This window comes from Ostrinia furnacalis, unplaced genomic scaffold, assembly GCF_004193835.3.
Source record: "Ostrinia furnacalis isolate ACB-3 unplaced genomic scaffold, ASM419383v2 OfSCF4245, whole genome shotgun sequence".
Taxonomy (NCBI): Eukaryota; Metazoa; Arthropoda; class Insecta; order Lepidoptera; family Crambidae; genus Ostrinia; species Ostrinia furnacalis.
In genome coordinates this window covers 928,620-954,373 of record NW_021134484.1, presented here as the reverse complement: position 1 = coordinate 954,373, position 25,754 = coordinate 928,620, and the positions used below count along the sequence as shown (strand labels likewise).

Here is a 25,754-nt window from a genome sequence, read left to right as displayed (position 1 = left end):
GCACCCAATTCTCAATTGTTTTTTCACACACCCTTTTTGTCTTGCACAGCAAATGGGCGCTAAGTACTACGCGGGCGGGCTCGGCAGCCGCGACCCGGTGGCGATGGCGCTGCAACAACAGCGGGCGCGCGAGATGCTCACGGGCGAGCGAGGCCGGCCCCGGGGCCGCCCGCCGCTGCAGCCGCGGGCTCCGCCGCCGCACGCTAGCGGGGACGTGGTCAACCTGGACTCCGACTAGACTGGTGAGTGAAGCTGATGTCCATCAGGTACCATGCCCGCCCGTAACTAATGTTTGTGCAAGCGAAGACGTCGTCAACTTCTACTCCAACTAGACTGGTGAGTGGAGACAAAGGTAGCCATGCTCAACCGTAACCAATGTGTTTGGGCCTAGATGCTCACGGGCGAGCGAGGCCGGCCTCGGGGCCGCCCGCCGCTGCAGCCGCGGGCTCCGCCGCCGCATGCTAGCGGGGACGTGGTCAACCTCGACTCCGACTAGACTGGTGAGTGGAGCTGATGTCCAACAGGTACCATGCCCGCCCTTAGCCAATGTGTTTTGGGCAGAGATATTATGTTCACGGGCGAGCGAAGGGCGCCGCCGCCGCACCCTAGCGGGGATGTGGTCAATCTCGACTCCGACTAGACTGGTGAGTAAGCCCCGCCCCCCTGGCGAGTGTCGCGAGCGAGCTAGGCCCCTCCTCCCGGGCGAGCGAGGCCCCGCCCCCGCATCCTGAAGCTGCCGTCCACCAGGTACTATGAACTACTATGCCCGCTCGTAGCCAATGTGTTTGGGCCTAGATGCTCACGGGCGAACGAGGCCGGCCCGGGGCCGCCCGCCGCTACAGCCGCGGGCTCCGCCGCCGCACGCTAGCGGGGATGTGGTCAACCTGGACTCCGACTAGACTGGTGAGTAAGCCCCGCCCCCCTGGCGAGTGTCGCGGGCGAGCGAAGCCCCGCCCCCGCATCGTGAAGCTGACGTCCACCAGGTACTATGAACTACTATGCCCGCTCGTAGCCAATGTGTTTGGACAGAGAGATGCTCACGGGCGAGCGAGGCCGCCCGCCGCTACAGCCGCCTGCGCCCCCTCCCCATGCTAGCGGGGATGTGGTCAATCTAGACTCCGACTAGACTGGTGAGTGAAGCTGATGTCCAACAGGTACCATGCCCGCCCTTAGCCAATGTGTTTTGGGCAGAGATATTATGTTCACGGGCGAGCGAAGGGCGCCGCCGCCGCACCCTAGCGGGAATGTGGTCAACCTCGACTCCGACTAGACTGGTGAGTGATGTCAACAGGTACCATAAATAGTAAGTAGTAGTACCATGCCCGCCCGTAACCAATGTAATTGTACCTCACTACGCCCCGCCCCCTCGGCGAGTGACCTGGGCGAGTGAGGCGGCCGCCCCCGCATCGTGAAGCTGACGTCCACCAGGTACTATGAACTACTATGCACGCTCATAGCCAATGTGTTTGGGCAGAGATATGCTCACGGGCGAGCGAGGCCGGCCCGGGGCCGCCCGCCGCTACAGCCGCGGGCTCCGCCGCCGCATGCTAGCGGGGATGTGGTCAATCTCGACTCCGACTAGACTGGTAAGTAAGCCCCGCCCCCCTGACGAGTGTCGCGGGCGAGCGAAGCCCCGCCCCCGCATCGTGAAGCTGACGTCCACCAGGTACTATGAACTACTATGCCCGCTCGTAGCCAATGTGTTTGGGCAGAGATATGCTCACGAGCGAGCAGGGATGTGGTCAATCTGGACTCCGACTAGACTGGTGAGTGGAACTGATGTCCAACAGGTACCATGCCCGCCCGTAACCAATGTAATTGTACCTCAGTACGCCGCGCCCCCTCGGTGAGTAACCCGGGCGAGTGAGGCCCCGCCCCACTGGCGAGTGTCCCGGATGAGCGAGGCCCCTCGGTCGCCTCGGTGAGTGGAGCCAAAAGGTGCCCAACCATAACCAATTTAAATGCTGATAGGTCACTACAGCTGCGTGTGCCGTCTCCGTACGTCAGCGGGAACGTTATTGTCAGCCGGGATGTTGTTAACCCATTATAGACTGAGTTTTCTTAAAGTGTCAGATTTTTGTTTTTTTGAAATATGTTTATAATTATGATCTACATAATGCTATACAAGCATTGAAAAAATGATCCGACCTGTAATCTAGAAAAAAAATGCTGGTACCATATGGTACCGCTAGCCTCTTACCGTGTCAGTCGGTTAAAACATAACTTTATCATGGACTTTATAAAAATAGGGTAAATTATTTATTTTATTATTATTATTATATGTATTAATATACAAGCAAATAACAGAAGTAATATTAAATGTGAAAAAACTGTATGTTGGGTAAGGAATATTCATTTTTATCTTTGAATATTCAAAAATTTGGAATGGAGCTTGGCATTGCACGCTGCACTTAGCCCCAAGTAACATTTCCTATACTCTAATATTGTTCGAGAGTTGCAATTATCTCGAGTTCATTCTATAAATATCTGCTTCGTCTTGGGACCTTCATCGTCCTCCAAAACTGCCAATGTTTCGCGTAAGTTACATCTAAAATAAACAAAAACCCATGGTTTTGTAAAGTACAGGAAACTATTTTACTTTATCTTCCTGTATACCTTATATACCATTGAATATATCACATTCTTCCTAATAAATACAGTAAAAACTAAAAATCATAAAATAATTAAAAAGACACGGTAAGCGGCTAGCGGTACCGTACGGTACCAGTAAGTTTGACATACAATATTTCCAATTATTATTACCTATCGACGTAATTTTACACCATTTCACAATAAGAGCACTTATGGAGAATACAAGATTGTAACAAAATCAGTATTTCCCTATCACACAAAAAAAATACGATCACTTACTTGAATGGCGCGTCAATTTTTAAGAGAAAATTTTGATGCGCTCACTTCAATCATTTATTACACACAACTGAAAAGAATAACTGACAATTTTTATTCCTAGAAGCATAGACCATATCTATTGGCTACGACTTGCATCAATCAGAGCACTGCATCTTTTCACGTGTTCATGTATAGAGCCAAATTAAAACACACAAAAAAGTGGTACCATATGGGACCGCTAGTCTATAATGGGTTAATGTCCCATAGGGATAACAGTTTAGAATTTAAATAATCGTCCTCCAATTTGTAAACACGACTAAACACAAATTCAAGAAGAAGTCAAATGACATAAACTTTGACTCTGTAATTTTTTAATGGCAATGAAGATTATTACGTCACCAGTTTGGGAACTCATTTGACTAACTATTTATGTGCTTTCTTTTTGGTTTACATAAAACTTTTCTGTTGCAGGTTCCATGACAGTGTATAGTGAACAGATGTGTACAGTAAAGATATAATAGGTGCTTCATGAAGATGGGGCGAGGGGGCCGCAGCCCGACGACCGCCTAGAGGCTTTCCAACACCCACATATCATGAATCTCAATATATTTTGACTGTTATTTTGAAACGTTCGGGGACAAATGCAATGTTCAAATCTTATATTTTATTCCATTTATGAATTTCTATGTTTCTATGACATGCAATAAGCAACACGCCGGTCTTTAAGGTTCGTAACGGCTATTGCTATGTATGACATCAAAGTGCACTAAACTTTTTAATATTAATATTGTATGGAGGATTGTCGTGTCCACATATCAGTGAATCTCGATTTTTGTTATAACTCAAATGCATTCTGTGACCAGTGGAAGCCTATGGCGTAGACTTAATTGTAATAATCGCACAAGTTTCGTCATATTTTAAGGTTTCTTAGTCGCGCGCTCAAACCTAAAATGTGACACTTGTGCACATTTGAATAGACATTCTATTATCTGACACTCGTAGGGTAATGGCATTATTTGGACAAAATTTTAACTAAAGCGTCCTATATTTGTGGTCATACAGCATTTAGTCAAAAAAGTTGGCTACCTGCGATTTTTGTATGCATGTCTCTTTTTACTCTACCACCACGATTCTACAGATCATTTTAAAAACCCATCTTTTGGATTATAACAGATTGGACCATTTATTTTAACACGCCATTTTTTTTAAACCTTCCCACTGTATGATAACAGTGCCAGACAGCACACATTTTAATTTTCATTTGATGTTTCTTCTACCGCAAATATTGGACGCCGTGAGTGTCGGCTTGATATTATTTTAAATATATCTCTCAGTACAGGAACTTAGAAATTAAGGTATGTTATATGTCAGTAGCTAGAAGACTTTTGTGTGGTATCAAGATATGGAGAGCCACAAGTATCATGTCGATATTCACTGCACGATCATACGCACTCAATATATTATAACATTAACAATATAGTGATGTATTTGTGCTACTATAGTAACATCAACACCAATTTGCATAGAAAATGTATTGGTTTATTTGTCATGTTTTGAATTCATTTCATAAATTAGTATCGTGTGGTGATCTCTATTTTTGTATGATGCAAAAATCATGTTTTTTCTTCCACTAAGGTTTTGTCATTGATGATAGAAAATATATCTTAAAATAGTTACCTTTTAATATTGGGTATGTTAACAAACAACATGACATATGGATTTTCCATAAATATGATGTAGATTAATTGTGTAGTTGATATTCAATCGCAACATAATATATTAAATTTGAAAAACAACTGAAAGATTACACTCTGAAATAAATGTGTCTCCATATTTTCATGGAGCTGATTGAAATTTGAAAATGACATGGATTATAAAAATGGCTTACATTTCCTGACTTTGTTGATTCAGAGTAATTATAAATTCATTAGAGATTAAAGAAAATAGTGACTTGTTTATAATTTTTTTAACTCTTCCATAACTTACTATCAAACACCGTCTTGTTAGAAGCAAATGTTCAATGTATGAATGATCGATCACACTTGTGCATGTTCTTCAATAAGTAAGAAATTCTTCTCTAAGGGGTTTTGGTGTATTGTTGTGGATCATTGTATTTCATACAAAGAGTTACACCAGCTGTAACTGTTATGGTTCATTTTATTTATTCGGCCTGGTATGACAGGTGGTTTAGTTGTGATATTGCCTAATCTTAAATTTTTGTATACGTTTACTTTTAATTGAGTCACAGTTGTGACTTTAATATTAAATCCAGCAATCTGTAGCTCTATTTTAGATAATTACCAACCAGCGCGCGACAGACGGAAATGCATTTCTATAGCTGAAGGATTTCGTTTTCTAAAAGAGAAATTCTGTTTGTTTTTATGATGTTCTTTTTACTGATTTCATAGATTTTATGCTAAGATAATGTTATTTATAGTTATAATACATATACCTATGTTTACAAATGAGCAGTATTTCAGTTAGTTTATAAGTTCGTTTTTACATGAGCATATTCACAGGTAGGTATTGTTTTTTTTTTCAATAGAAATTGCTACTTAATTTTGAGGTCGCTGCACACCAGCGAGAACCGCTGTAATTGTTTCTTATTTATGTATGTAATATATAATGTAATAACTGTAGAAATCTTCCTATTATTTTGTAGTACAATCAAAGTATAATAAATAATTTGGAAATGTGTAAATATCAAGTTTTATTTCCATACTTAGGGCCACTAGTGGAAGAACATTTTTTGCAAAAAATTATACTCCTAAAATTGTACCTTCTTTTGATAGCTCTGTAGAAGAATACTAATGAGAATGAATGAGGACTATCTTAGTGCACTCACCAGAATGGCTCAGGTCCTGCCACTCACCAGTGGTGCCAAAACATTAAAAAGTACACAACAGAAGAAATTTTACTTGTGTTGATTGTTGAGCAACAGGAGTGTAACAACCTACGGAGAACCCAAACTACAGGGGCACCCAGGGTCGGATTAATAACCTTTATTTTTTAAATGAAATTGAATAATGGGCAGCAGTAAAATAGGTCATCTCGATTTATTTAGCTAGGATGGGTAGGATATTAGGTATTAGGGAAGGAAACACACAGTACCATAAATCATATATTTAAATTAGGTATTCCAGTTTTGATTCCTATTGAGACTTCAACATATTTTAGTAGTTTTCTAGCCAAGAATCTGGCTTCTTCTGGTTTGTACACATTGGCAGTCATCAGGTCAATCTTGGAGTCTGCTTGAAAGCTGAGGAGATCACCGGCATTTGTCGCCATACTGTTAATTGGTAATCCACTTGCATTCACTAATACAACACGGCGAGCTAGGAGATCTGGATGAACCTGGCTTAGAACTTTTTTGGTCCATTCTAAACAGAACAAACTACTTGTGTCCATTGCTATTACAACAAAATCTATAGCAATTTTTCCTGTCAAATCAGACTGTCTGACAACTTCTTCGAGATGGAATGAGCGCAAAATTAAAAGTTTCCACCTGAAATTTCCTTTCGAATGAATCTCAGAAAGCGCTTCTTCTATTCTTTCAATGATTTCTACGTTTGATGATAAAATGATGATGGTTAACAATTTTCGGCAACTGCCGGGTCCAACCCATGGTGCTATGATTAGTTCTTCCTCGATATTCGACATTGAAATGTTTAATTTTATGATTATATTGTAAAAATCGCACTAACGAAGATTTGTTTTCAAATTCACACAGATTAGAGAGTATGTCTACAAATTCAATTCATTTGACATTTGAGCTGCCTGACAAAAAAACCATAAACAATTTTACTTTTTTTTTATTTTACTTGCCCAACCTTTTCATGGTTCTACAGTGAATGGCCATAATGGAACGGTTATATGCACGACTACGATGACTGTTATCGAATAACGTCAGCGTTCCAGACCCTACTAATTAATCTGTGGTTTCTAAGTTTTTTTTTTCTGTCTGTTTTGATTTTGACTTTGGCATTTAATTTGCCGCGGGGTGATTGTTGTCATTGTTGTTGACAAAAATAATAATTCTTTGAATTTCTGCAGTTAGCAAACAATTCAGAATTTAAACTAGAACAATAAAATTGAGATGAGGCGAAGAGATGAAAACTTTCCTGATAATGGTTTTGAAGCTTGGGGTGGATATATGCAGGCAAAAATTTCGAAATTGGAGGAACAGTTTAGTGTACAAGCTTGCAAAAATGATAAATTAACAAATATATTTGGTGGAGTCTATCAGAACTTGTGNTCCTAACAGAGTCAGCATTTATGTTAATGGATTTACGATACCTTCAGCTGAAGAACTAAAAGAGCTGATGGCTTTACACGGAGGCGTGTATCACACATACCAGAGAGCTGAAGACTTCATAATAGCTTCAAACTTGCCCGACACTAAAGTGAAGAACATGTCGCTATCCAGAGTAATAAAACCAGAATGGATTACAGATAGTATAGCAGCAAATCAACTTCAGGACTACAAAAACTACTTGCTTTACAGAAATTCAAGGACACAACCACAATTGAACTTTCATAAAAATGTAAAACATGAAGTTTCCAAAGTTGAAAATGTTCTTTTAGAGGAGAGCACTGTCCCTAATAGTAATTTAATATTTAAAGATGAGGAAGAACCTGTTAAACCAGTGGCTGCTGTGAACAATTTAGATGTAATGTGTAATGAAACCAAACATATTCCTACAAATGTTACCTCCAATGTAAGTAATGATCCAAGTAATCCAGTCTGTGATTTTAAGAAAAATGACACTTCAACTAAAACAGCAGCAGATCCTAATTTTATATCTGAATTTTATAACAATTCTAGACTACACCATATCTCTCAATTGGGAGCTTGTTTCAAACAACACGTTAATGACCTGCGGGAGAACAGCAATTTTAAATTCCCAGCTCGGACTGCTCTAAGAGATAGAGTATGCTTGTTAGACAATCCTGCTGATTCATCTCCATTAAATTTCGAAAAGGGTAAAACTATTATGCATATAGACATGGATTGTTTCTTTGTGTCCGTAGGACTTCGTAATAGACCAGAGTTACGTGGCAAACCTGTAGCTGTCACACATTCCAAGGGAGGCCAGGCCAGACCCAAGAGAGCAGGAGTCGACAGAAACACTGAATTTAACTTGTATCGAAAAAAACAAGCAAGCAAGTTGAGTAAAGTAAACGGAGTCCCTGAAGAAGAAATTGAATTTGAAAGCAGAGTTGATAACATTACAGATGAAGATGACAAATATGGATCTATGAGTGAAATAGCATCTTGCTCATATGAAGCTAGGGAAAAAGGAATCAGCAATGGGATGTTTATGGGGGCTGCATTAAAGTTATGTCCTAATATACAAACAATACCTTATGATTTTGATGGGTACAAAGAAGTAGCTTATACACTTTACAATACAGTTGCTCAATACACACTAGATATAGAAGCAGTTTCATGTGATGAAATGTATGTTGATTGCACTGAACTACTAAAAGATATGAACATAAGTGTGCAAGACTTTGCAACTGTTTTAAGATCTGAAATAAAAGAAAAAACTGGATGCCCATGTTCTACAGGATTTGGAGGAAATCGCTTACAGGCCAGATTGGCTACTAAAAAAGCCAAACCAGATGGTCAGTTCTTTTTAACTGCAGACTTAGTTGAAGACTTTATGATTGAAATCAAATTGAAAGACCTTCCTGGAGTAGGCAGACAGACTGCTCATAAATTAGAACATCTTGGGCACAGCACCTGTGGATCACTACAAAGTCTGTCTTTGGCAACCTTGCAGCATCATCTGGGCAACAAAACTGGTGCCCAACTCTTTGATCAATGTCGTGGGCGAGATTTAAACCCATTATCATTTCATACAGTCAGAAAATCTGTATCAGCTGAAGTCAATTATGGAATCCGTTTTGAAAATAATGACCAGTGTATTGAATTTCTGAAGCAATTATCAACTGAAGTGCATTCCAGAATGACACAATTCAAGGTCTTAGGTAAATGTATAACATTGAAACTAATGGTTAGAGCTGAGAATGCTCCTGTAGAAACTGCAAAATTTATGGGTCATGGATTCTGTAATGTTGTGAATAAATCTACTGCCCTAAATAATGCTACAAATGATGTTGAAGTTATAACAAAGGAAGTAATAGCACTTTGCAAGAAACAAAATATAGATCCAAGGGAAATGAGAGGCATTGGAATACAAATCACAAAACTTGAAAGTAGTAATGTCAAACCAACAAAAGGCGCTATTAGTAAATTCTTATCATCAACAAAGCCAATCAAATTGGAGACAAAAGCTGATAACATTGGTAATATGCCAGGAGAAAACATCTTACTGGAACATAAAGTTTCTGTAAAACCAGATCTCTCTGTATCTCCACAAAAGATAAAAATGTCTTCACCTCCTAAACAGAAATCACCTGTAATAGCACTACTCAAATCACCATCTACAAAACGAAGAGGTAGGCCTCCAAAAAATTCTAAACCTAATAAAAGCACTTCTAGAAACTTAATGAATAAATTTCTTCAAGGGCAAAGTGTTTTAAGAGACACACCATATAAAAACCCTATGATTAAAGAACATAAAACTAGAGATGTGGCTTTGAAAGATCCTATGACAAAAAGAGATGATGACAAAGTTATAGGCCAAGAAAATAGCTGCAGTAAAGTTATAGTAAAGGAGGAGGAACCTAAGGGATTGCTTGGTCTACCTTGGGATAAGGTTCGCGAGTTATTACGCGCCTGGCTGGACAGCGGACAGACGCCTTTGCCCTGTGATGTTACCATGATCTCTGAATACATGTGCACTATGGTCGTATCCCGAAACATAGACAAACTAAACATTCTCGTAAACTTTCTCAAAAGAAGAACAAAGGAAATGAACTGTGACCAATGGCTAGAGGTGTTCAACGAGATCTTGGAACAAGTGCAGAACACAATGATAGGTGTGTATGGAAAGAAGCTTTTTATAAATTAATACACAAGTTTTCATACATATCATTTATTTCTTGTTTTGATTTATTTTCTAAGACTAAAACAAAAAACAATTTACGTTACACAGTCTTTTATTTTGCCTTAGAAGCGGACATCCCTGTTTTATTAATTCAAGCNATATAAAGTAAATATAGCTGCCATTTTTCTAGGACAACGGAGAAAAAAATGTTTTCTGAAAATCATAAATTATTAAATAATTCCTAAATTACTGCAGCAATAACCATTTATTTTTGCATAAAGGTAGACGTTATAGTGATAGGTAAATGTATTTACAAAATTCTGACTTAATGTAATTTTTTTAGAAAATATGCTTCTAAAACTGTTTTTTTTATAAAATCCCAAAATCCAATATTTCTTCGAAACTAAACAAATACAACTACTAGTTCCTTCATCAATTGTATACATAATAGTAATATCTAACGATTGAATTAATAAAACAGGGATGTCCGCTTCTAAGCCAAAATAAAACACTGTGCGTTATAATATAGTGTCATGCAATGATTTGCTTGTAACTGCTGTCGTAGTAATGTACTGTAATGAATTTTGATACAGACTTCATGATTTTGATACCATATTTGGCAGCTATAGATTTCAGCAGTTACATTTAGCACTGTAAAACAATTTGAAACAGCCTTCATTAGTTTTATTGACAATTTTTACCTATATTATAACTACCAAATTATCATATTCAATTTAAAACCTTGATCTTAAAGACACGTGGTATACTTTCGCAAAATGGCAGTTAGTATCACTTTATGTTGTGTTATCAAGCAATTTACAACACCTAGCCGAATATCTACGTATGTATGTACCTGGATGTAGCATACACAAAATATTATGTGATGCATTTTTACAAAGACGGTAATAAATTTTAGATTTAGCCATCATTTATAATTTATTATCACAGTTGCTTATTGCAAAAATAAAAAAAAATAGAAAAATCCGATTGATTTATAAACCATAGTCATTTTCGATAATTTAAGACAGAAATGCTTAATTTAAGTCATAAGATTCCAATCAGAATTTTATTGATTTCTTGGAACAATAGAAGAAATAAAAAAATAATCTTTTATAGACAAGCTTATAGCTCGTGGCAAAAACTTAAATCTACTATACTTGTGACAACCGTTAGATTCACATAGTGAGAGCGCTAATACTTGTGATTACGATAAAATGGTTAAATGACAGTTTACATGAAACAAAAAATTAAGATGATGAATAAAAATAACTAAAATAGTCCCATTCAACATTTTGTTAGTACCTACATAAAATGACATACACTGGAGTACTGGAAAACTCTAAACTCGCTAGCATATTCTTTCAAATGGCTTTAGGCTGATTTTTAAAAGTCAAAAATACACTATTTCTGTAAGGTTAGTTGCATTTCGTCGTGAAGAACGTTATTAAATTCTTAATATTAATTTTCCGACGCACACATTGAATAGAAAAGCAAATCATTAAAATTCCGGTCACAATCACAATATAAAAAAACATCAGAACATCAGTCAAAATTACATGAAATGCAACCAACATAACGGCGTGGCACCGACTAAGGCCTCGTTCTATGGATAAACGTAGCTTACCTATGCCGTAACAAAACAAAAAAAACATGCATAAGATTTGTCCAGGATCACTCGCATCAGTTCTTGTGAACAATATGAAGATTTTGTAAAGATTTAAAAGATATGCTGTGTTTATAAGCCCTCACAGCACGAAAAGGACAATTTTAGTAGGGCCGGTAAGCTTCGCTTAACCAATAGAGGCCGGCATCACGTCTCACCCAGTCGAGTTCACTGATATGGAGTGCGCGAGCTTCGACTCGATTATGATCTCGTCTCCGGACCGAATGTTGTAAGAGTATAGCTGCTTCGTTGGGAACTTCATCTCCTCAGGACCAGGGAATAGCTAGGAAAAGAAGGATAATTGTTAAATCTCTTTATAATGAACATAGAGGTTTATTACCATTTTGTGTGGACTGCGAAAGTTACAACTTTTTGCGATACAATACTCACCTCTCCATCCCGGAGTTCTTGATCGACATAGAATAATCTCATTTTGGATGCGGGGAAACCGGCTAGCTGCTCTAGTTTGGATTTCAAGTCTGAAACGGTTCTGAAAATGAAATGAAAATTACGTTGAGTTTCATTCAGCAATATAAACGCACACACAACTGATCAATCAATAATAATGACACTTTGTCAAAGGCATCTTTATGGCATAGATTCTATGACAACTGTGTAATGATTCATTCTGTTCATGGATTGAGTGGCTAAGTGGCCGACTGGCCATACAGCATACTCCACCATCCACGTCCACGTCTTAGTTATTTTTATTCACATGGCAAACCGAAACACTAATGTCTGATTTCCACCAAGGTGGAGACGAGAGATGTGCGATTTCCGAAGTTGAGCGTAAAGAATGCTAAGTTTCCTTGCTCAAATTAAAGCCATCGTAGCAAAAACGGTATTTGGTTCCCAAGATAATCATTCAATATCATAATTTATATTACAATTTGCCCATATAGAGGACACTGCGTGAGCTAAGTCAGCACAGCGCCATCTATTAGCAAGTTTACGAACTTTACAAATAAACACTGACACTCGTCTCCACTTTGTAATGGAAACCGGCGGGCCTTATAGATGACCCACGCTGAACTGTCCCACCAAACTCAATGACAGGGGGGCGCTACCATCGTTCAACTATATGGTTTCCAACATGGCAAAAATCGGAACCAGCGATCCGGTATTGACGGTGGCGCTCCACTGTCAATGTCATCGATAGGACAGTCCAGTATTTTGGAACTATACCTGTATACGTCGACGGTGCGCACCTCGCTCGTGGTGCCGCAGGTAAAGGTGATCTGCACACGCTTCTCGGGCCGCAGGTCCACCGACACCAGCGGGTCCAGCTTGCCGTGCACCGACACCAGCTCCCAGTACCTGGAGTGTTTGTAACATCAACCTTGAAATACTGCCGTTTTAGGTACTACTAAATATAATGCAGAGATCATCAGAGATGGGAGCGGAGCAAGATTTTTCTTGCACGCCTAACGGCACGGTGACTTTTGTCACCGTGACAGTATCACCCGTATTCACAAACGATGCTTGTTTAAGTGAAGCAGCAAATCGAACGCACAGCGTTGAATAGATCTCTGTGATTGGTTCATGTGACACCCTGTGCGTCCACGCGCACTGTGAGACCTCATAGTAATGTTTATGAATACGGGCGTTAAGTCTCTTTTTCTCTAGAAAAAGGTGTAAAAAAAAACAGATTTACTTGTAGGTACCTACTATCACGGATAATACTGCCACGCCCACGGCGACAAAAAAGTTTTAAGTACAATGTCATATATAATCCCAGGTGTTAATAGCTATCCTCCTAGCTATCTCTAAGTCTTCGTGTGAACTACCTTTTCATTACTTCTACAGGTTGTGTAAGGACTTTTCATTGAAACTCGTTACCATACAATCCAAAATATTGTTTTCTCGTTATAAATATTGTGACACGAGGACAGAATTAAAAGGTAGCCGCCCACGGAAAGCAGCTATAACAAACAGTTAGCCACTTAGGATTCATCATTAGCATACAGCTTTAGTCATTTAGGTCGCCTCGGAGTGAGAATTGTCGCCCACGATCATTACACGGACCTTCAGTGGAATGCATCAGATATTCTGCCATATGCAGTTCTTGGCTTGTCATTGAAATTACGAACTGGAGACGTATTTTCGAATTCCAATTCGTAAACAAACAATCTTCCATCTTATTAAGGAATCGTATTAAGTACTCTTTTCAAATCGGAATTGGAATTCTTATGCTTGAAATACTTCCAGTGATAAACAGACAGGTTGTCAAATGTCAATATTTGCATTGAAGTGAATACAGTTTGCAGTTCACAATGTTATTTAATAGTCATCAACCATGCCAACCTTTGCTAGATTTAACTCAGACACCCACGGGCGTACCCTGCGTCTGCCCTAGGTAAATCTATGCCAACCTTATCTAGGAATATTGTTAACTTTTAACACAGAACTGCCATCCGAAAAAAGGCACGAATCGGAAAGGAATATTTGGGAATATGCAAGTAGCTAAGTTTTTGTCGCATAACACTGACAACGGAATTTTTCCTCCCTACTCCCCAGAGCTCAGTGCTAGAGGGGACTTCTGGACATAAGGGGGCGTCCATTAATTACGTGAGACGTTTAGGGGGGAGAGGGGGTCAAGAAAAACCTCACTAAATCTCACGTAGGGGAGAGGGGGGGTCATGACAAATATCACGTTATTTGTAATTTAAGGGTCAAATTGCGAAAAAACTGGGTTATTTTAAATAAAAAAATAAATATTTTTAAGATGATAATGATAATCAATTTTTTAATTCTAAACCGTCTACTTAAACAATAAAGAAATTAGAAGAAAGAGTTTTTTTTTAATATTTAATCATAATCGAACCATTTACCTACATTGCAAACATGTATTTTAAGAAATCTCACGTCAGATTGTGGGGAGGGGGAGGGGGTTTGGAAAAATCTCACCAAATCTCACCAAGAAGGGCGGGGGGGGTTGAAAAATTGCCAAAATTGTCTCACATAATTAATGGACGCTCCCTAATCGGTTTGCAATAGCCTCACCTATCCGGGCGGTCAGCCTCAGGCTTCTCCATGTAGTATCTGATGAAGGCCCGCTCGGCCGCGTCGCGTTCCTCCACCGGCACCGCGCCGCCCCCGTTAAGCGTGCGGACGTGCGGTAGCCGCGCCACCAGGAGCAACCTTCGCTCGTGCTCCGTCGCTTCGCCGCGCTCCCATAGCGGCCAACCCTGGAATATGACAGGTCAGGGCATGTTATTCTGTTTTGTTCTTAAATAAGTTTAATGTAGGGTTGGAATTCAATTGGGGTTATAGGTAGGTTGGGCTCAGCATGTGACCTAGAAGAATGTACCGAAAAAATAAAGCACGTTTAACCCCTTATTTTCCTGTGTACCCTTGGCTGTTCCCTTGATGGTACAGTGGAAAATAAACTTTAACCGCTGTACCCTTGGCCGTAAAACCCAACCAACTTAAATTGTACACGTGACCAAGAGGACTAGCTTTTCTTGAATTTGGCCAAAAAACAAAAACAAATGAACATCGATAAAAACAAATGAAGTAACATGGATGTAGATAAAAGTAAAACCTAAAATTATAATTAATTAAGTACATTATAATTAATTTAGTACATAGAGTAAAGACAATTACGCCATTTTTAACTGACTTCAAAAAAGGAGGAGGTTATACTATGTTCGGCTGTATGTAATGTTTTTTATGTTCACCGATTACGCCGTCAATTGTGGACCGATTTTGAAAATTCCTTTTTTTTGTTCGATAGGGTACACTTCTAGGTTGGTCCCATTGTCACCAAGTCAGGATCTGATGATGGGATCCTAGGGAAATCGACCACCCGGCAACCCTTAAATTTTATAGGCACGTAGNTGAGTTATAAGAAAAAAGTCATAAATGGTCGATAATTAAAATACTTTCTTTAATTTTTCATCTCAATGTGTTTGAAATCTTTAAGTGGGCAATAGCTATACGGTTTACCCTATATCGTTTTTCATATTTATTCTAAAGATATTCAAGTATATGCATCTGGTAGTCATCATCTAATGTTGATGAGGTGATGATGGAAGGTAAAACTCCTTAACGGTTAGGAGTTGGAGAATAATTCTTTAAATATCTTAGGTACGTATGTACATACAGTTGTATACCTTCAGGTTTTTTAGGTGAGCTGATGATGAAAGGTCAAACTTTGTAAGTTAGGAGTTAGATGATACTTTTTAGTTGCCCATGTTTAATGAGATTTAATATTTACCTATGTTTAATGAGATTGAGACTATAGTTTTCCATTTTAAGTGTAATCCTGTACCTATTTTAGGATTGATATTGAACCGAACCTCTTTAATGTTACCGTTTCTTTTTAGAGTAATAGTCATTTAACTCATAAAATTTCTTAACTAGTGAAAATTCCTTAGAAGAAAATATTAAAAGTGACTTTAGATGAAGTAATTGCTTGGTTTTTCTGAAATATATTGTGTTAACGACGGGCAACTACGGAACCCTACATTGCACGTGGCACGACACGCACTTGGCTAATTTTATTATTCTGAAAAAGAAATATGATAATATCTTGATATTATTCTTCTGCGTAATTGTCCCTGTGAATGTTATTTCATAACTGATTTTACAATATTTTTGTAAATTTTATCATGGAAGCTAATTGCATTGACGATGATATTACCTTGTTTTATTGAGAGGAATGGCGGTATTGTTTTATTACATGACGGTCGACAGTACTACAATTGTGACATTTCAGAAGTGGTACAGGAAAATGGCGTAATATTGTCTTTATTCTATGTACTTAATTAATTATAATTTTAGGTTTTACTTTTATCTACATCCATGTTACTTCATTTGTTTTTATCGATGTTCATTTGTTTTTGTTTTTTGGCCAAATTCAAGAAAAGCTAGTCCTCTTGGTCACGTGTACAATTTAAGTTGGTTGGGTTTTACGGCCAAGGGTACAGCGGTTAAAATTTATTTTCCACTGTACCATCAAGGGAACAGCCAAGGGTACACAGGAAAATAAGGGCGTTTAACAGCATATTGGTGATCTGGATCGGGTTAAAAAGTCCAAAGGGCTACGCCAGCCAGGCTAGTGACCAGCCACAACAAACCACTTTAAGGTAGGTATACAAACAGAGTAAGGGTACTTTCACTAGTCAAAGTAGGTACTTATTACATCATTAGGACAGGATACGTATCCAGCTCTTGATTATTGATCTTATCACACACCTACTTAAGTAGTGGTAAGTGCAGCCCAACAACAAGCTGTTTCTTACGTAAATAAACGATTTTTTATAAAGAAAACAAAAGTCAACAGTATCTGTGTTCGTGGTCTCTGTAACAAGGACATTAATAATTCAACCCCTCACCTTTATTAGAATACGTCAGTTACCTACAAACATAAATTGTTTATAAACAAATGCTAATTTATTGTAATGCATGAGAAGACTTCGTTAGCGGACTTCAAAGGAGATAATGAGCACCTGTTTTCCTGTTCCTAGGTCAGTATAACAAAACTATTACTGTTAATCTCATAGTAACATTTTCCTTGTGATTTGAACTGGTTGTTCTAACCTAATGAAGTTTAATATTAGAGTCACGATACTGAGAGGATCTACGGCAAAAACTGCTGATGTTTTGAGTCACCTTTTTGTTCGTCCAAGGTTCTTCAAGGTCCAAGTTTCCTTGTAGGGACTTGACGACAGAATTCGCAATCATAGATTATAAGTTATTCAAAAACGAATTAATTTAATACCAGTTTTGTAATGCTTTTCGTAATATCGAACACGCACTATAACATCAAATCTACCAGTATTACACAATAATCTATTATACGTTTTGTCAATTTAAAACTCGGATAATAATATTAATAATGCTAATCATCTTTTTAACTGAAAGACGGATCGAAATCCGCGCATGCGCAAATATTTCGAAATCTGCATTGTGCTTTCGAATAGCATTCCAAGTGGATGCGAGAGCTCTACAATAAAAAGAACCCAACGTCATCCTTGGTTCGTCCGATAGTTCCATTCCTTCCATCGCTTTCCTTTGTTCTCCCAGCGCTCAACCTTGCGCCAGCGCACCCGTTTTGCCTAAAAACGGAAGGCGGAACCTTTGCATGCGGCTGATCCTTCGGAGATCATTTACCGCATATTTTGCTATAATTATTTAATTTTATGCATTAGGTTTGTTGATTATCTATTACTTTGTTTTAGTTTAATTCCAAATTAGTTCATTCATTTATAATGCAATTTGCAAACTTCATTTTGGACTGTCGTGAATAGCTACTATCTTTTTAGTTTAGTAGGTACTTATTATCCGGATAATCTAATGTTTGCTACAGTTAGAAGATTGATGTTGGTTTGATAAAATATCTCAAGACAAGCAATTCCTATCCAATGAACAGTCGATTGTTCGCCTGCATAGTGGTTAAGTGTAGCCCTTTGAGTCATTAGGAGACTCACCGATCTTTCTCTTCGAATCGAGAACCTTATCAGGCGAGTTAAGCATAGCCCTTTTAATTTAACCTGCCCTTTCCGAGTCCGCCAGACAGCCGGCCGTTACTTCAAATTTGAATCCGTCCCACCCGGTGACCGCTCCGTTCTGAATCATTAGGTATGCGATATCGATTCCGAATGTTGGATTATTATTAACGATGTTTACGACACATGCCGTGTGTGAATAAGATACGCACTTTTTTCGGTACCACTTGTCAGGTTTAGACTTATGTTTGACATACGCGCGAATGTATTTCATGTAATTTGTGTAATTTCCCGTATGTCACTCACAAATTATGCAGTATCAGGTAGGTAATTAGAGTTACTGTAGTACATAACTACTTATGTCATAAATACTTGTAGCATACAACAGATTTACGATAATGATTGCATTTAAGTTTGCGTATTTGTTTTCGTTAACTTAATAAAATAATAATTTTACTGTTTTGTTACAAAGTAATATGACTCATTATTGTGATCATAAACATTTGAGTCGTCTTTGTTTTGGTTTTCATTTCACTCTTTTTTGTTTACAATTTTACAAAAGAACATTATTTGTGAAAAACGGTCTGTTTCACATCATTCAGAGACTATCCTTTGACGCTGCCTCTATTGTCACTACAGCGGTAGAGAATAGAGCTGTTTTGATCTAAAAATTAAAACGCAAAACGTAACTACTAACTACGCAATAAGCTTCCATTATGACCAGACTAGTCATTTTTGTGGTAAATTCGCACTTATAACAACTAAGGTTGAGTTGCACCACCTAACTTTGACCGTAATTATGACGATAACTGGTGTGTTTTGTTTTGTATGCAGTTTGACAGATTTTTGACGTTTGTCAAAGTTAAAGTAAGATGGTGCAACCCAGCCTAGGTGTTAACCTTTAATGTGTCGTCCTATGCAGCTATATTAATACATTTTCTCGAAATAAACCGCATTATGTGTCCAGTGTGAGCCATATTATTATAACTACGTATACGTCTAGCACGCAACTTGTCAGGACTGGAAGTATTTTAACCAACACATTAATTTAATAATATTAGTCGCCACTGTAATTTTGTACGCTTCATAACGTTAGTCATAGTTTTAATAAACTATTAGGTACCTACAAAGCGAACGGCTGTGTTATGATTATGAATTCATTACATCATGAGTTTTCTAGACTAGTTTTATTGTAAATACCAGTTAGGTTCTTGACCACACCAATATCTCCTTGTATTACTTAGCTAAGTACAAAAACAGATATAAACGCCCTCTTCTTGAAAATGGTGACAAGAATGAATTGCAATTTGTCACAAAATCTATAAAAAATGATCTCACATTTGACTATGGGTACTACAACAAGGACACTATTGTGATTCTGATAAATATGCGCTACATACAATTCAAGATGTAAATAATGTATGACAAGACCCAACGTTAGATAAATATCGCACGACATGGAGAGAGTGCAGTTGACCCAAAGTCGGACAGTACACATAAACGTATGGTAATCGCATTCATAGGTCACGAGTTGGATCAAAATATTCAAGCGGTTTAGGGCTTTATTCCACCAGAATAACGTCCTCACGTCACGTAAACATGTTTTCTAGCTGTAACTGGCACGACACCGGGTCTGCGTTAGAACAAAGGGCTTTATGGGAGCTGTCTGCAGTCCTTTTATAAGCCGATGTGAGCCATGATATTAGTTAAGATACGGGACTTGGTGACGCAGTTGTAATGCATCAGATACCTAATGAAACTAAAGATTGTCGTGAAGTGGAGATAAAAGCAATAAAATTGGCTATAAAATGGCTCGGAAAGCAATAATTCCGTGTACTCGTGAAGCAAACTACTTAAATGACATTGACTGACAAACAGTAATTAATGGGTCATCAAGTTCATGACAATGACACTATTAATACAGTCACGACTACAGTACTATCTACCAAGGATTAGTGAAGCCAATTTAACGAAAATTGTTAGAACATTTGTGTAGTGTCATATCCTTTGTTTGAGTAGCGATTAGTTGCGTTGCAAATGAGATATAAATATCGTTTCGAATGACGTAATTTAGGTATGTGTCTTTACACTGTGTTATAATTTACTTCCAAGAACTTGTGAAAACAAAAGATCTTTATCTAGTTTTGAAGGACAAGATGATAGCTCAAACGTAAACGTTTTTAAGGCGTGATAAAAGTAAAACTATGATAGAAAATGGTTCTCAAAATAAACTAAAAGCAGCGTATCGCATTTATTCGAGCCATTTAGCTGTTTCAGGCGATTGCTGGTTGTGTAAAAGAGACTAAGTTAGCAGCCACGAGCATCGAGCAGTTACTGGGTCATTCCACGTCCCCGAGACGCCAGTATTGCGTCGATAAACCTGCATTTTTTATGCGCCCGAAGGAGTTATAGGTGCGCGAAATATGTTCGAGCGAAAAAGAACGGAAAACTCTTATTACGAAGGAAATACTTAACCGCAGAAAAAAAACTAAGGGATTTCACGTAAGATAAATAGGGTAATTGCGCCGGTTTTCCGTCCAGCTCCTGTTTTCGTCCATTTGACCGACTTGCCACAAACAAATACGGAAAATTAGAATACAAACCTAACTTTCCGTGCAAGTTTGGACTTGTTACAATCTATAATATCTAAGTTACAGTTCTGCCTGCATGAAAATGTAATTTGACAAGTAATAACTCCAAAAAAATCTACGGAAGTTGCTGCTGCACACAGGTGAATGGAAAACGTCGTCAAGTTAGAAAAAAAACGTGCCGGTAGGGAACTTTCATGATATGTTTGATTACTGTTTTAGCTACTTTACGTAATGTTTTTGGCACGTACGTCTAATTATTAGCATAATAAACACTATTTTAAGGGTTTATTAAAGTTTTTGTATAGAAATCATAGATAATTAAGTGGACTAATACTAGCATAACAATTTTGCAAGATTTTGGTTTTCGTCCACGTGGACGGAAACCCTGACACCTAGTTAATATTTTTAATAATCATTTTACTTCAATGGACCTACAAAATACAATGTTTTTTCTTCCAATATGATCTTTATTGCTATTACATTAAACATTTTAGTTTACGTCCACTTTTTAACAGTGATAAACCCATAAAAACCGTTAAAAAGATGTGGACGAAAACAAAAAACAGCTTTAAACGTTGTTGTGTTTTCGTCCATGACGTCATGAGCAAGCACTGGGGTGGACGAAAACCAAAATTAGCTATTCCTGTAGATTAGTTTTCGTCCATTTATCCTTCGACCTATTGCAATATTTTCCTAAATTTAGGCAAGAAACTTATTTAAATCTTTTTGATATCATTTGAAAGCTAACAAAATTACCTTTCAAATGATATACCACAATCCATAGTTACTGTATTGTAGAATTGGTTTTAAGTTAATAATTCAACTGCACCCTTTTTTCTACAGAGTGGTCGAAAACTAGCGTACATTAGGACGAAAACTTATTTTTTTGGACGAAAACTAGTGAAATCGCCTCTTTTGCATAAAATATTTTTTATAAAAAAACCCGTGGTATTTACTTATTGTCATATTATATTAACGTAAAGTAGACTATATAAGGACTAAAATGACATATGATACATATGAGTAAGGGTATTTTAAGATATTCATTTCGCATCACAAAGTTGGCAACTCCGATAATTGGACGAAAACTAACGCACTTACCCTACAATATGGCCAAGAGAAGAGTAAAAAACTGACGGTTCTAATTGGAGTAGACTGCAAGACTGAGAGAATGACGCAGTAGAAAATGGTCATGATATACTCAATAGCGTAACTACAGATTGTGGAAATAGAAATTACATTTTGAACAAGTATACTGAAGAGGTTACACGAGTCAAATTCATATAAATTCCAATCCAGGACACGTGGAATGACCGAGACGCGCAAAAGGCGTAGGCGCAGGTCCTATATCGACCGTTGCTCGCTATGAATCATATTGAACCGACGGTTATTGTCCGGACAGGTAATCTTCCAATTTGCTGTGTGCTCTTGAGATTTGCAGAGCAATAGTCTTATTTAGGTATGTCAGATTAGTTTTATAGTTTAAACAAATCGGTCAACAGGGGTAATTTTTGCTGTTGAGGAGGCACATAATAAATAGGATTTTGCAGGAAAGTTATGATACTTTCGCTGATTATCTAACGTTTTTATTAGTTCCCGATCTCAGCAGGAAGCAAAATTAGGGCACTTAGAAAACTATTACGAGTAGGTGTTTATCATATGAATGAGTGCACATTGCAGAACCATATTCAAACCCGGCAATCTAGAGTTACAAAACATCTAGACAGTAAATCTTTCTGTCTTAAGAAATTCGCCTGAACTAAATGAACGCAATTGCCGTTTACAAGACGATTTCTCGTAGATTTGTTCACGATTTTACGATGTTTCGCGGATATTTAAAAGGCTGTTTTAATTGACTTTACAATCTTGTAGATTATTTTATACCACACTTAATTTCAAATACCAATTTGATAATGAATTCTGGCCGGCATGAAATTTAACCCTTGCCAGAAAAGTTTTCGAGACTTGGGAAAGAGAGTTACGAGCTTAATTTTACACCCATAGTTGAAAGGTTAAGAGTCTAAACTTTAGTCAATGTCGACGATTTGATGGTATCTCGATTGTGCATCTCGTTGAAATGAATAATCGATTCGATCCAATGTTAAAGTACTAAGAGGCAAGGTCGACAGGTAATTCAGCTGTAAATGTGAACGACCGAGTGCAGGCAATAAATTCATTTCAACACGAGAATGACTCATGCGGACCCTTTTGCTGCGCTGACATTTGCTTTTATTTTAGTGAAACGACCGTAGGGCTTGGTTTTAAAATAACGGTTGCAATAATTATCACGAACCATATTCGGATTACGGTAACGGAAAGATCGATACATCAACCAGTTTGAACCAGTTACTTATAGTGTAGAGATGAGACGTATTTACTAGAACAGATCCACACACTAGGTATTTTACAGTACTAAGTGGCACCTATTCCAATTTTTAAAATACTTGATCCACCTAGTATTTTTTAAATTACACGATTTCCGACCCTACCATCAAAGTAATAGAGGTTATTATTGCATAATCCGTAGTCGTGTATTACGCGCACCGCGTATTTCTCGCTAAGCTTATGTGCGAACGTAGAGATTCACTCCGTCTCTGTCTGACAAACAAATTTGAGCGCAGGCAGGTGTGAGATAGGAATAGCCTGTTGAAGTATGAAGGGAGGATATCAATAAATCAACAGCCAGAAAAAACATTATTATTCAATTTCAAATTGCATTATTAATACTACGGTTGTATCTTTTCAAAGAAAATTGTATTTTAAAGTCATAATACGTGGATTAGTCCGCACTAGTCGCGTCAAGTATGGTAAATTACTACGTACTAGGTGGAATAGGTATTTGGATCAAGTATTAATAAATACTTGGAATAGGTGCACCTAGTATCAAATTTACCTAGTATAACCCATCTCTATTATAGTAACATATTCCTTTATTTGTTCATCTTTTATTATTATGAAGGTTCTAGGTTGTCTCGAAGAGATCATTTCTAGTATAATAAGCCGTATCTTTTTTATATTTCTTTCCTTTTCTTTTCCTGTCTTGTGTTGTTGTACCGACCACAAAGTTTGTTCTATTTGATTGAAGATCGAGAAATTCTCCGTCACTGTGTGATACAAGAATGCAAATATTTTCTCCATTACAATGGAAATTTTAGCCCAAAACGTCCTCGACACAGATCGAACAACGTAACCGCCATCATCATAGATATCGAACGTGGTGTCACGTTACATCACTGTGACATCACTGAGGACCATACTACACCGCCATAGCCCTCCTCAACGGCACTTCTATTACGTACAGTCAACACATCAAAGTAAGCACCTTGTGTAGCTGTAATAGCGGCTCTTTTGCAACAAAATTGTATGGTCTGATGTGTGTAGACTGTACCTACAAGCGAGGCACACTTTCACATCCCCGCTTGCGTGACGATCTCAGCCTAGCACTAATTGTAGGAAATGTAAATGCAATGTTTATTGTTATTTTATATTGTATTAGTTATGTTGTGTTATCGTTTTTATTTGTTATTGTATATGATATAATGGAAAGGAAAAGTGAGATTGAAAAGCCGTGTCGTATACAAACAAACTGCACACCAACACGGTAGCTTTTTATGCACAATGTTATGTACTGATTTATTCTCTTTTAAAAGAGAGTAGCTACTTATTATCTTATTCACTGTTGCGGAAACCAAGCAAGTTGAGATTAAGGAGAAAAATTAAATTGTGGACACAGCAAGCAATCAGCAATGCTGATCTATATCGAGTTAGTGAGGTACGAAAAAACAAGTAAGTGTGACATAGATTTTCAACAAAACTATGACAGATTTTTTTACCCATATTATAAGGCATGTATGCCTTGGTATCTCACCAAAGCAAACCAAACTCTTCTTATACTATGGTATTTAAGATTGATTGTGATGATTGACGAATCTGTGTTAATTCAGACACGTATCAAAGATTTGATATCTCGCACAACATGGCCCCTGGAGCATTCGGCACATTAGCGTTGTGCAACGCGTCAAGTAGGCCGTACTATATCGGGAAGACCTTCACCCGTATTGCCAGTGCCCGAGGGACGGGTGAACACGGCTACAGCTCGATTGAACAATGTACGGGCCAGTGATGTTCAAATTAGCCTAGGGTAGGTGTGATTGACTGACCGATCTGAATATCTGAGTCCAGGAGGACTACCTGGACATTATCAGGCACAATAATATTATCCTGCTAAAACTTCGATTGCTCTAAAATCCTGGATAGTTTATATTTTTCTTGTAAGTTGTGTTTTTAACAACTTAACATAAATACTAGAAATGGCATTAAATGCCTGGAAAATCTTATTGCTCAGTTCACATTATACATTATGAGGCTGAGGACGATCGCAAAAATAATTCAACAACTCCATAAAGGAGGCAACTGGGAAAACCTAGGCGGTTAACTAAGTGCTTATACGCACGCGGAGTGTGATCTTTGGAAACATGAACGTGATATAGGTAATGCTTAATTCAATACAACATACATCTGTTTCCGCAATTTATTACACCGATCTTGTCGCGACAAGGAAAAATTTCCGTGCTTTTAAGCGATTTTGTGAAAAATATTATTAAAGGTTTTAAACCTTTGTTTGTCACCTGTCATCCGCTTTACAATGGAGGGAAGTCGAACCTTAATTTCGAACTCCTCCTATGTTCTTCTGATTAATTTCGTTGCGGGTCCAATGACAGTTTAACTTTCCCTCGGGACAAACTTGACCTTCATTGGTTGGGTTTTTGTGGCGGTCAAGCTGTAGATCCTGGCTACACAGGAGTTGCAGTGGTGGGAATAGTCCCGAAGTGCTTATACGCTGAGATCAAGAAAAATAAAATTTGTGTATTACAAAAGAAGCGTATTGGCAAAGTCTGAATAAAGTTACAAGGAAGAAGAAACGATATCCGGCACTTCACTATCGCGGCATCCGAATCAGATGGGCAGGGTGCTATGCAGCAAGGTTTCGCAAATTGGCACGGACGCAGATGTTGTAACAGTTAGACAATTAATGCCATTAGGTTTGTAGGAAGCCAGTGAGTCACCACGCCTTTCGAATGGTATCAATGTTGGTTTGATTTCTACTCTGGGAACATCATTTAATAGAGGAACGAAAATTCCCACTATTCTCTTGGATCAGTTGGATCTCGTAAAAGGCGACTATGGGAAAAATACCTCAACCAGTCCAACCAGACAAAGTTGGTCTCCTAAAGTAGAGACT

At 38.2% G+C, this 25,754-nt stretch overlaps 4 protein-coding genes across 4 annotated transcripts in view; 2 read left to right on the top strand and 2 right to left on the bottom strand.

Moving 5' to 3' along the window:
* The window catches only part of LOC114359226 (transcriptional regulator ATRX homolog), a 36,296-nt gene extending 30,745 nt beyond the window's left edge, over positions 1-5,551 (top strand). Inside the window, exons 28-29 of the mRNA XM_028313523.1 lie at positions 50-242; positions 3,322-5,551. Coding sequence (XP_028169324.1) covers positions 50-238 — 189 coding nt within the window. The 3' untranslated portion in view covers positions 239-242; positions 3,322-5,551. The remainder of the gene's footprint in view (positions 1-49; positions 243-3,321) is intronic.
* A 407-nt stretch (positions 5,552-5,958) lies between these two features.
* Positions 5,959-6,569, bottom strand: LOC114359225 (uncharacterized). Its single transcript, XM_028313522.1, has one exon. The coding sequence runs from the start codon at positions 6,508-6,510 to the stop codon at positions 5,968-5,970; it is 543 nt and encodes a 180-aa protein (XP_028169323.1). The 5' UTR covers positions 6,511-6,569; the 3' UTR covers positions 5,959-5,967.
* Positions 6,570-7,172: 603 nt separating this feature from the next.
* Rev1 (Rev1 DNA directed polymerase) lies at positions 7,173-7,973 on the top strand. Its single transcript, XM_028313519.1, has 2 exons — positions 7,173-7,568; positions 7,882-7,973. Exons 1-2 carry the CDS (start codon positions 7,173-7,175, stop codon positions 7,918-7,920), a joined length of 435 nt encoding a protein of 144 aa, XP_028169320.1. The 3' UTR covers positions 7,921-7,973.
* A 2,401-nt stretch (positions 7,974-10,374) lies between these two features.
* mlt (tubulin folding cofactor E like protein mlt) overlaps positions 10,375-25,754 on the bottom strand; it is a 29,940-nt gene continuing 14,560 nt past the window's right edge. The window contains exons 5-8 of the mRNA XM_028313495.1: positions 14,473-14,657; positions 12,655-12,786; positions 11,860-11,959; positions 10,375-11,752 (exon numbers count right to left, since the gene is read on the bottom strand). Coding sequence (XP_028169296.1) covers positions 11,624-11,752; positions 11,860-11,959; positions 12,655-12,786; positions 14,473-14,657 — 546 coding nt within the window. The 3' untranslated portion in view covers positions 10,375-11,623. The remainder of the gene's footprint in view (positions 11,753-11,859; positions 11,960-12,654; positions 12,787-14,472; positions 14,658-25,754) is intronic.

Bases quoted from the DNA above. Each gene is read 5' to 3' on its own strand.
- LOC114359225 (XM_028313522.1), bottom strand. From the start codon at position 6,510: ATGTCGAATATCGAGGAAGAACTAATCATAGCACCATGGGTTGGACCC.
- Rev1 (XM_028313519.1), top strand. From the start codon at position 7,173: ATGGCTTTACACGGAGGCGTGTATCACACATACCAGAGAGCTGAAGAC. The intron at 7,569-7,881 runs GTAAGTAATGAT...TTGTGTCCGTAG, and splicing joins CTACAAATGTTACCTCCAAT to GACTTCGTAATAGACCAGAG.